Below are 11733 nucleotides of genomic sequence, written 5' to 3'. Positions count from 1 at the left end.
TATATATTTAATATCCACAAACAAAAGGTGCTCACATTGTTAAAGTGAAGTGTTTTATTTCCTGTAAAGAATCCAGTTTCTTATTCATACCATGAATCTCCAGCGATTGCTGCGGTTCTGATGACTCTTCCTTTCGTTTTGGAGTAAATTAAAGTGCTGCAGTTTGCTCGATCACTTATTCAGTAACAGCAGAGTGTGCCAACACATTTCAAGTGAAATAAAAAAAAATACTTCCTGCTTTCTTGTTCACTGCTCAGACAGGAAACAAATCTTTCACATACTCAGACACCAAGTGATGATAAACATGCCTGAAGCAGGTATTTCTTTCACAAGTTTATGATTTAAATGCACTTTCCATGCACTATTTGATGATGTGTGTGTTTTTGTGCAGTTTTGTGGCTAAGTGACAAAATGATTGAAAGCGTGTACGCAGACTGAGATGAAGACGTCTGTCTGTTTCTAGAATCTTCAAGGAAACAATGAAAGACCTGGGAAAAAAATGGAGCAAATGATTGTTGGCAATAAAACAAATGAGGTCATTCAAGGTAAGAGGAACATTAACTTTCTTTAGGGGGACGAACTAAACTCAGAAACACCAAACAGCTGAAATGAAAGAGTTTTGTCTTAAGATTTAAACCACGTGAACTACAGTAAAACACAAAAGAAATGAAATATTAAAGTCAAACCAGCATGTTCTGCAAAAATACGTAAATGATAAATGATTGTCGAAGGACTGATGAAACTTATAATAAAACCTGAAATTAAGGTGTTTGAATTTAAAACAATCTGAACAGAACTAGAATGAGTAAAAATATAACTGGAAACTAAAATGAACAAAAGTACAAGCTACTATAAGCAAAACAGTAAAAAGATAAAATAAGTAAACACTTGGCTAAAAACTAAGCAGCACGTTAGGTAAAAGCAAAGTTGTCAAAGTTTCAGCTAAAAGCTGAAATAAATTAAGCAGCGGGTAAAAGAAACATAACTGTAGCTAAAAGTTTAAATTAACAAAACTGTTGGTAAAATAGAAATTTCAGTAAAAAAAAAGCTAAAAATAGCAAACAGTGGTGCTTGAACATTTGTGAACCTTCAACATTTTCTATAATTATACATTAATATGACCTGAAACATCATCGGATTTTCACACACGTCCTAAAAGTCGACAAAGAGAACCCAGTTAAACACATGAGATAAAAACATTACACTTTGTTGTTTATTTATTGAGGAAAATGATCCAACATTACATATTTGTGGTGGTAAAAGTATGTGAACCTTTAGGATTAGCAGGTGAAATTAAAGTCAGGTGTTTTCAGTCAGTGGATGATGATCAGGTGCGAGTGGGAACCCTGTTTGATTTAAAGAACGTGCACAGTGATGGTTGGACATGAGCACCAGTGACCCCCGCGACCTGAAAAAGAAGAAGCGGGTAAAGATGATGGATGGATGGATGGATCAACGTCTGCTCTTCACAACATGTTTGTAGAAGTGGATCATGGCAGGAACAAAGGAGAGTTCTGAGGAGCTCGGAAAAAGAGTTGTTGATGCTCATCAGGCTGGAAAATGTTACAAAACACTGAAAGCAAAAGTTCACATACTTTTACCACTCACAAATATGTAATATTGGATCATTTTCCTCAATAAATAAATGACCAAGTAAAATATTTGAGTCTCATTTGTTTAACTGGGTTCTCGTTTTCTAATTTTAGAACTTGTGTGAAAATCTGACGATGCTTTAGATCATATTTATGCATTAATATAGAACATTTTAAAGAGTTCACAAATTTTCAAGAACCACTGTAACTTTGGCTGAAAGCGAACATGAACAAAACTATAAGTAAAATTGTAATGAGCAAATCTGTAGCTAAAATGAGCAAAACTAAAGGTAAAAACTAAAATGAGTGAGACACTGGATAAATGCTAAAAGCAGCATAAGAAGACAAATAGAAGAAATGAACCAAAGCTGATTTCAGAGAACAATGTTTCTGAAGGAATGGAAGAGATCTAAGTGTATTCCTACAGAAAACACTTATTCTAAGTGAAGTTAAATAATTTAAAAAGTCTAAAACACACAAGTCATATCGTACTATTCCTGACGGAGTCAAACGATTTGACAAAATTAAATATGAACATTGCACAAAGTATGCCAAAGTTGTTGGTCACAAATTAAAGAAACTTTGAACAAGATTACAACTTGATCAGTTTTTGTGAAGTTCCTCATCACTTCAATGAAGTTTAAGAAAAAAAGTTTTTAAAAAAATCAATCCAACGTTAGAAATACTTTACAGAAACTGAGCATTCTTATTTTAAACCTGAACCTGATCAGTGTTTTTGTTTGTCTAACTTCACTTGGAAGATTTTTCCTACTCAAGTCTTTTAAACTTATCAAATAAATGCAGCTTCACTGAAACGGATTTTTTTGAGAATGTCCAAAAGCTCAATCCAGAAGTCTTCAAGATGTTTACAAGAAAAGATGAAATGGATTCTCTGAATGTCAGAAATAATGACTATACAAGAGAGTTTGATCAGAACACGTGATTGTATTTCCATAGTTTTCATCAAGACTCATCCAAAATGAAATTGTCTAACATTGTGTCTAAAGTCCTCGGCGACCTCCTACTGTGGTAACAAACCATTAAAGCGGAGTTTGAATCTTTCTTAGGGTCAGTTTCCTCACTCCAAGCTACAGTTCATCACTTCCAGCCCACCTTCACGGCTCAGAGTGGCGGCAGCGTGGTCGCTCCTTCCATCATCGGCTCTTCCGTTGGCAGCATCAACATCAGCATATCAACAATCCAAGGTACATTGTATCAGTCATCAGCCAAATGTCCACACTTTGGCCTTATTTGATAAAATCCATCTTCTAAACATCTTTAATCCAGTGGTGTAGTCTATATTTTTGTAGCGAGTATATGGCGGTAAAGTTAGTTTTATGTTGGACGTTGGACACCGTTGAACCCACGGAGCAAGAATGTCCAACGTCTAACGTAAAACTAACTTTACCACTGCTGGTCTGTATGCCGCGCTTAGAAATGCAATTGTCAATTTATTTTGATTTTTAAGCATATTGAACATTTCCAAATTTCTCTGATTGAATAAACGAACAACAAACTTTTTACAGCACTTGGCTTTGTATTAAAAACGTGTTATAGAATTTATAAAACCGCATCAAAGCAAAACATGTTCGAGTTTTAAGTAGTAAGTACAGAAGTATTAATTATCCAATAATTTGCTGGATAAGTGAATGTAATAAACAAGCTCTGCATACAAATAGATTGTTACGGAAGTGTGTAACTGCTGTTTAACGTATCAATGACACGTGCCTAATGATATTTCATGTATCAATGGGCACTTTTAAGTGGGTATACAGAAATTCTTAAGCTTTTCTAGTGGGTATACTCCGTATAACTGCGTATCACGTAGACTACACCACTGGTTTAATCCTCCTACAGCCACTCATCTTACTGACATCCTGTTCATGTCAATGACCCACCACATAAACCAGGTATCGTGTAGCAGAGAAACATCCAAAACGTTCAGGGTGGTGCATCTTAAAGACCAGGGGAAACACTGAACAAGATGGTTTAGCAACTTTCCCAGCTGATTTTAAGTTCAAGTACTTTCTGTTTCCTGTGTGGGGTCTCACGATCGAATGTCCCTCTGGAGACTCCACAACTTGCCAACACATGATGCCACGATGCAGATCAGCTCGAACCCAAGATCCAAAATCAGTTCTATTTTTCTCAACACTAACATTAAATATCTATGTATAGCTCTTGCATGGAAGGGTGGGTGATATACATTGCTTTAAGGATATACAATGCAGCACGACAGTTCAGTGGTTAGCACTGTTGCCTCACAGCAAGAAGGTCCTGGGTTCAATCCCCGGTTGGACCTGGGGTCTTTCTGTGTGGAGTTTGCATGTTTCTTCTTGTGCTTGCGTGGGTTTTCTCCAGGTACTCCAGTTTCCTCCCATAGTCCAAAACATGCATGTTAGGCTGCCTTCAGGTCCAGGCCTCCTTTGCAAAACAGATCTGTGATCTCAATGGGATTTGCCTGGTTAAGAAAAAGTTAATAAATAAATAAGGAATGTTAGGTCTTGAATGAAAGTATTTGTTTGAAAGAGAAAATACTTTTTAGGTTAGAAGTAATGCAGATAATGCAATGCAGTTTTCACAGCTATATGGTAAAGTTGCAAAGGGGTGTACTTGCATTTGTTGTTATATGTGCTGAAACATAAATGTAAGAAGAATGTATAGGTCAAATGAATTTGGAGTCCTTCTGATCTTTCTTTTTATTCATTTTGCAGGTTTAAACGATCAGTTGAAAGAATCGCTGCATCAGAATGGAACAAGCAGTTGCTGCATTCAACAGTCCCAAAGTGAGTACTTCCTCTTTAAACCATGAGAAAGTTAATACGTTGAAAAGACCCAATGATTGCTCAATAATAAAAAAACAAAATTCTTCTAAATTATGACTTTCCTCAGATAAAACTGCACAGTGTCAACAGAAACTGAAAGCCACTCTGAAGAGAAAGTGCAGTCACTTGCATGACGGGATAACGACTGAAGCAAATAAGATATCGCTGGATGAAATCTACACGGAGCTATACATCACAGAGGGAGGATGTGGTGACATCAACAAAGAGCATGAAGTGAGACAGATTGAGAAGGTGTCAAAGAGATGTGTAACCCAGGAGAAATCGATCCACTGCAGCCGATTGTTTGTTCTTCCACCTGGAGGAGGGAGGCACATAAGAACTGTGGTCACAAGAGGAGTCGCTGGTATTGGAAAAACTGTGTCAGCCAATAAATTCACTTTAGACTGGGCAGAGGAGAGGGCAAACACAGAGCTGGATTTTGTATTCCTGCTCTCTTTCCGAGAGCTGAACTTGATGAGAAAGAAATCCATGAATCTTGTGGAGCTCCTCTGCGAGTTTTTCCCCGAAACTAAAGACGTAGAAATCTTTCACAACTCAACAAACAAAATGCTCTTTATCCTGGATGGTCTGGATGAGAGTCGTCTGCTCTTGGACTTCAACAAAGGGGAAATATTATCAGATGTGACAAAGAAAAGTTCAATTGCAGTCATTGTCACCAACTTGATCAGAGGAAGACTGCTTCCGTTGGCTCTAGTTTGGATCACGTCTCGCCCAGTTGCCTCCAGTCAGATCCCGGTGGAGTACATCGATCTGCTCACAGAGGTGCGAGGGTTTGACAACTCTCAAAAAGAAGAGTACTTCAGGAGGAAAATCAGCGACAAGAGCTTGGCAAACCGGGTGATTGCGCATGTGAAATCTTGCCGGAGTCTCCACATCATGTGCCACATACCGGTCTTCTGCTGGATGGCGGCGAATGTTCTCGAGAAGAATTTGGCAACAAAATTCAACAAAGAAACACCAAAGACTCTCACACAGATGTACATCCACTTCCTGTCTCTGTATGCAGACAACATGAAGAAAAGCCTCTTAGGCAGAAGGAAGTCCAATGCTGACAGTGTGAGAAATAACCTCCTTACGTTGGGTAAACTGGCTTTCAAGGAGCTCGAGAAGGGCCACCTGATCTTCTACGAGAGCGACCTCATCCTCAATGGCATCAATGTCTCACAGGCATCCACATTTTCTGGAGTCTACACGCAGATCTTCAACGAGGAGATGACACTGTGCAAGGAGAAGATGTTCTGCTTTGTGCATCTGAGCATTCAGGAGTTCTTTGCAGCGTTGTACGTCTATCTCACTTTCCACAACGAAAACACCAATGTCTTGGTCAAGAAGTCGTCCATATCACGCCGTCTCCTCTCCAGGGAATCGTCAGAGCTTATTCTCTACAAAGAAGCAGTAGAAAAGGCTTTGAAGTGTGAAAACGGGCATTTTGACATCTTTCTGCGCTTCCTTTTGGGCCTGTCACTGGAGACCAACCAGGCACTGCTGAAACATCTGATGACCAGCAATCGGACACACCAAAGGACAAGAACTGAAATCATTAAACACATAAAGGAGAGGATCAAGGATAGCCAGTCCGCTGACCGCTGCCTCAATCTGTTTCACTGTCTGAATGAGCTGAACGACCACTCTCTTGTGGAGGAGATTAAGGGCTACTTCAGCTCAGGCATTCTGAACAATTCAAACCTCTCTCCTGCCCAGTGGGCCACGCTGGTCTTTGTTTTACTGACCTCAGAGGAAGAACTGAGCGTTTTTGACCTGGGGAACTACACCAGGTCAGAGGAGGGGCTTCTGAGATTGCTGCCTGTGGTTAAAACAGTTCAAGTGGCAAAGTAAGTCCTTAAAATGGCACATTATACAGTAGTGCTTGAAAGTTTGTAACACCTGGAGATAAAACTTCTTGAACATGACATAAAACATGTCCAAAGAAATTAATCACAAGTCCAAATGTTTTATTCAACCTTTATTTATACACGCTAATCTCATTGAGCCACGAGGACTAATTTACAAGAGAGACCTGTTCCAGACCACCTAATAGTATACCATACCATAGTCGTACCTCTCAACCTCACACAGAAGCTCAGGCTCCTCCCCCACCAGAGAGGTTATGTTCCATGTCCCAAGAGCTAACTTTGGAAAGCCAGGGTCAGAGCACAAAGGCCCCACGGTGTCATGCACCGGACCCATATGGCTCCTCCTGTAGGTAGCCCATGGGAAGGCAAACCCACGTAACTCATTTGACTGATCCCCATGGGTGGAAGCCCGGTCACCAGGTGCTCGCCAATGGGCCACTCCCAGGCTTGGCTCCAGGGTGGGGCCCTAGTAACCCACATCCAGGGGAAGGGACATCGAGGTCCTCGATCTCTGTCCATGAGAGGGTTCTGAATTACTCTTAGCCTGGCCTGTTCTCAGGCCTCTCTAGGTGGTTTACATATTCCCTGGTAGAGCATGACATTTTTCGGGAATCCCACAAGTCACATGATTCCCACGGGATGAGTGAACCTTAACTCACGTGATTGCGATGGGACGTTTTTTTTTTTTTTTTGTGAGAGTGGGAGGGAACTGAAATTCTACTTCCTGTTTCCTTCCAGACTAAAAACTGGCGTGGTACGTTCACTGGTTTCTCTTAACTGTTCCTAGCTGAGAGTACTTTGGAGTACTTTTATTGTAGCAATCTGAGTGGAACTTTTTTCTAAATGTACATGATGACGTCATAGCTTTACCTCTAATCTAATCTACGACAGAAGGGTGCCCTTTCTTCAATTTGCATTTACATTTCCCACTAAATGTGCAAGATTTATCTGCACGATTCATGCCTTGTTTCCTGTTTTTGGTTCATTTACAGGGCAGTGCTACAGTGCCACATACAGGCCTGACATAGTTACTACACCGTTTAGTGACATTTTTTGTTGTTTTTATGTGGCTGAAGACATTTCTAGAAGCAGGGGCAAGTTTACAAGGATATTTTTGAAAACAACACATTAAAATATCATTTTTAGGAAAGAAAAAAAGTGTTGCTGTGTAAAAAAAAAAAAAAAGGGGGCCTAAATCTGACTGATGGATGACTTAAATAGGATAATTTTAATAAGTAAGTTTTTCTTGTTTGCACTCTTATTCAAGGATCACCACAGTGAGCAAACTTGCATGAAAGATTTGCTTATTTGTTTTATGCCCGATGCCCTTCCTGATGCAACCTGGGCTTGAACCCTCAACCTCAGGATTACAAAACTGCAGCACTGATTCTGAGCTACTGCATGCTGTCTTGGATTATAATTAGACTTTACTGCAATGAAATAGACTGAAGTGGATTATACATTCAGTGTCTTTGTGACTTTATAAAAGATTCTCATTTTAACATTTTGTTCTGTAGTTTGAATGCCTGTAACCTCACTGTGATGTGCTGTGAACACTTGTCCAACGGCATCAGCTCGTCCCAACTCAGAGAGCTGGACCTGAGTAATAACAACCTGACAGATGCAGGACTGAAGCAGCTGTCTGACGGACTCAAGACCAGCAAACTGGAGACACTCAGGTCAGCATGCGCTCTGCTGTGCCCACACAATTACCCTAGAAGTAACGTGGTCTTGTTTTGACTTAATTTTTCTGTTCTTTCAGACTGAAAAGCTGCAACCTCACAGAGGACAGCTCAGACAGACTGGCTTCCGTCATCAGCTCTGCCTGTTGCCAGCTCAGATTCCTGGATCTCACAGACAATGACATTCAGGACTCAGGAGTCAGAATTTTCTCTACTGGTTTAGGAAGTCCTCACTGTAAGCTGCAACAACTTGTGTACGTCCTCCATTTATGATTCAGCGGTTTACCTGTTTTTTATTTTCCTGTATGTGTTTTTACATTCAAACTACTTCTGCATGCTTTGAGCAGAAGTAGCCTTTAATAAATCAAGACATTCAGCTCATTCGAGAGATGGGCGACATCCTCAATGTTTAGCTTTTGTTGCATATTTCAGCAAGCCTATTGCTCCATGTAGCTTTTAGCTATTGTTCTGCTTTCCACTTTTTCAACTCAGTTTCAGCTTCTTCAGCAAAGTCATTTGGGCCTCAGTACATTTTCAAAAAAATCATAATTTGCCTTCTGTGTCCACCTTTTTAAAGTTTGTCTGGGTGTAGAGTGGCAGAAGAGGGCTGCACTTTCCTGGCATCTGCGTTGAACTCGTCCCAGCTCAAAAATCTTGACCTGAGTTTCAACCACCCAGGAAACTCAGGCCTGATGCTGCTGACGGCTTTGCTGGAGGACCCACACTGCACCCTGGATACACTCAGGTAAGTGATATGTTGATTTGAACCACAACTTCCCATCAGTCATCTTTGCAATACAATTAGCAAGAAAAGTCATTTCAGGGCACTAAACAAAACAAAGAAAAGAGGTTAAAATCATAAACCCAATTCAGATTCAGATCCAAATCCAATTATATACAATTCAGTTAGTAAAATTTGTCTATTTACAGTAAGTAAGCCAGCAGTTTGTGTCAAATCCTCACTGGGTCACAATCCCACATCCTGAACACCAAAACAGCGACAGTGGAAAGGAATGACTCTCTTTTAACAGGAAGAAACCCCCAGAGGAACCAGGCTCAGAATGAGAGGCCACATGTCTCGACTGTTTGGAGTTTGAGATGACAGGAAGGAGAATCAGACAAACACAGAATGACAGGGCGAGGTGTCGTTTTTTATGTGGAGACAAACAGAAAAACACGTTAATATCAGCACATGTATAAACATGGAGCTAAGAGCAAGTAAAGACAGCAGCAAAGTGAGGGAATGTGGTCAGTTTGTCCTCCAGCAGTCTAAACCTATAGCAACAAAATTTAGGGATAACTCAGAAAAGCTAGGTTGACCATAACCATAGGATTTATCAAAAAGAAAGTCTCAAACCTAGTCCTAAAAGTAGACAGGCTGTCAGCTTCACAGACTGAAACAGGAAGTTGGTTCCACAAGGGAGGAGTCGGATAAATGAAAGCTCTGCCTCTCATTTAAAAACTCTAGGAACCACAAGTAAACCTACAGTCTGAGGGTGCTCTGTTAGAAAAACATGAAGAATTTGATGTTTATTACAAGATGGAGCTTCGTTGTTGAAAACTTGGCATGTCAAAAGTAAAATCTGAAACGTTTGAATGTAGAAGAAACGTTCAATCTTTGGTGTGTTTTGTCTCAGTGTGGAGCAGTGCGGTGAATCCAGGATCCTGCCTGGGCCAAAGAAATGTGAGTAATCAGGATATCTGATTTTTAAACTCGTATAATTGATTGTTTCACACGTTTATTTGATCTGACATGTCAGATACAAAGAAACTGACCTTGGACCCAAACACTGCGCACAGAGATTTGACTCTGTCTGAGGGAAACAGGAAGGCTACACGGTGGACCAAGCAGGCGTACCCCGATCACCCGGAGAGGTTTGATTTCTGGACTCAGGTGCTGTGTAAAGAGGGACTGACGGGCCGATGCTACTGGGAGACGGAGTGGTGCGGGAGGGCCTGCATAGGAGTGACCTACAGACGGATTTGCAGGAAGGGGGAGGGTCATGAATGCTGGATAGGCAGGAATGACTTCTCTTGGGGTTTGAACTGCAACAAAGATGGCTACAGAGTTCTGCATGGAAGCACGAATGAAGTTGTTCCAGTTCAAGCCAGCTCCACTAAAGCAGGAGTTTACCTGGACTGGTCCTCAGGAACCCTGTCTTTTTACAGGATCTCTTGTGGTGAACTCACCCTTCTCCACACCTTCCACACCACCTTCACTGAGCCCGTGTATCCTGGGTTCCACCTGGCCTGGGTGGACTCAAAGGTGCTATTGTGCTAACACAGTTTTTTTGGATTTTCAAGAAATCTGGTTCCTGATGCTGAAACACTGAGCCTCATTGTGACATTTGAACTAAACCTGCTACAGTTTATGCATTTTAACATTAACTCACAACATAAAGACATAAATATCAATATCGCCCGCCATCAAAAATATAATTTTTGCCATTATCTCTATGCGTTAGTTAGTTGGTTTGTAGCCTTAGCAAAAGACCTCATGAACCTTGAGACAGATTTAATGAAACTCTCAGAATCATTTGTCGTTTGTCTACAATGGATTAACTTTTTGACTGAACCCCGTTCAAGATGGCTCCATCGTAACACATAAAAAATGTCTTTAACTCGGTCATTTTCACAGATATTAAGTTAAAATTTGCTGTGGTAGTAGATGAGCCTCTTTCACAACATGTACTCTGAGCATGACCTCTCACATTATTGCATGAGATCATGCATCACGCTACTTTCAAGATTTAATTTAACTTTGTTTCTCAACAAAAAATTGTCCTTGGAGGAATGTTGATCCTTTAAAGTTGTTTAAACTTATTATATATATTAGTTTTAATTACATGATTTTATAAAAAAAAATATTGACTGCATGTCTTAGTGTTTTGATATAATATTTATACATCATTGTCTCCCGTATGTGTTGCTTTTGTAAACAATTTTATAGAGTTTTATCACATGAATACATAATGATATATCTGATGGTGGTTTCCAACCTTTAGCTGTGTTTGTACTGGAAAATTTTGTACTACTATTTTTTTTTACCATATTTTTTATAAAATATCTATTTTATTTTATTGTAATATTTTATGAAAATAAACTTTTGAAACCTTATATTTTGTATATTGTTGTTTCCTCCAACTCCTCGTTTCAGATCAGTGTAAGTTCATGAACCATGATGCTACCACCACCGTGCTTACTGATCAAATTACTAGACCAAGTAAGATGAAACTGATGTTCTTGAGCTTATTTCTGACTTAATAAACATTTTCCAAAGATTTACTTAGGGTAACTAGTTAAAGTGTAAATCTTTCCATTTGGTATTGTGTTAGACTTAAAATGTATTTTTGAAATATTGTCAAATTCCATGTTAAAACCAGCATTACCAACAAAATGCAGCAATTCCTAAGCTGCAAATTATTATTTTTTTAAATAATTTAAAAAAGGAACACATAATTTCCAAGTTCCCTTATACATTTATCTGATCCCTAAGAATTACCTACATGTAAAATTGAATCCATTACTTATATGATTAAGCCAACAGGTATACTGTAATATTTTTATTCCACTATATTCTCTCAAGATGCTTGTGCTTGGGTTTATCACTCATATTGGGAGTCCCACAGGGGTGTGTGCTGAGCCCCCTGCTCTATGCCCTCTACACACAACTGCACCCCTGCTCACCACAGCAACACGTTAGTCAAATTGCAGATGTGTGTGTGTGCGTGTGTGTGTGCGGGGGGGGGGGGGGGGGGGG

At 39.8% G+C, this 11733-nt stretch overlaps 1 protein-coding gene across 1 annotated transcript in view; it reads left to right on the top strand.

Moving 5' to 3' along the window:
* The window catches only part of LOC119423529 (NLR family CARD domain-containing protein 3-like), a 13158-nt gene extending 2904 nt beyond the window's left edge, over nucleotides 1–10254 (top strand). The window contains exons 2-9 of the mRNA XM_037690926.1: nucleotides 2660–2797; nucleotides 4307–4378; nucleotides 4485–6270; nucleotides 7809–7970; nucleotides 8054–8227; nucleotides 8551–8718; nucleotides 9611–9657; nucleotides 9734–10254. Coding sequence (XP_037546854.1) covers nucleotides 2660–2797; nucleotides 4307–4378; nucleotides 4485–6270; nucleotides 7809–7970; nucleotides 8054–8227; nucleotides 8551–8718; nucleotides 9611–9657; nucleotides 9734–10254 — 3068 coding nt within the window. The remainder of the gene's footprint in view (nucleotides 1–2659; nucleotides 2798–4306; nucleotides 4379–4484; nucleotides 6271–7808; nucleotides 7971–8053; nucleotides 8228–8550; nucleotides 8719–9610; nucleotides 9658–9733) is intronic.
* Nucleotides 10255–11733: the final 1479 nt, after the last annotated feature.

This window comes from Nematolebias whitei, chromosome 17, assembly GCF_014905685.2.
Source record: "Nematolebias whitei isolate Nwh7 chromosome 17, NemWhi1, whole genome shotgun sequence".
NCBI lineage: Eukaryota > Metazoa > Chordata > Actinopteri > Cyprinodontiformes > Rivulidae > Nematolebias > Nematolebias whitei.
This window is presented reverse-complemented; position numbering and strand designations above follow the sequence as displayed.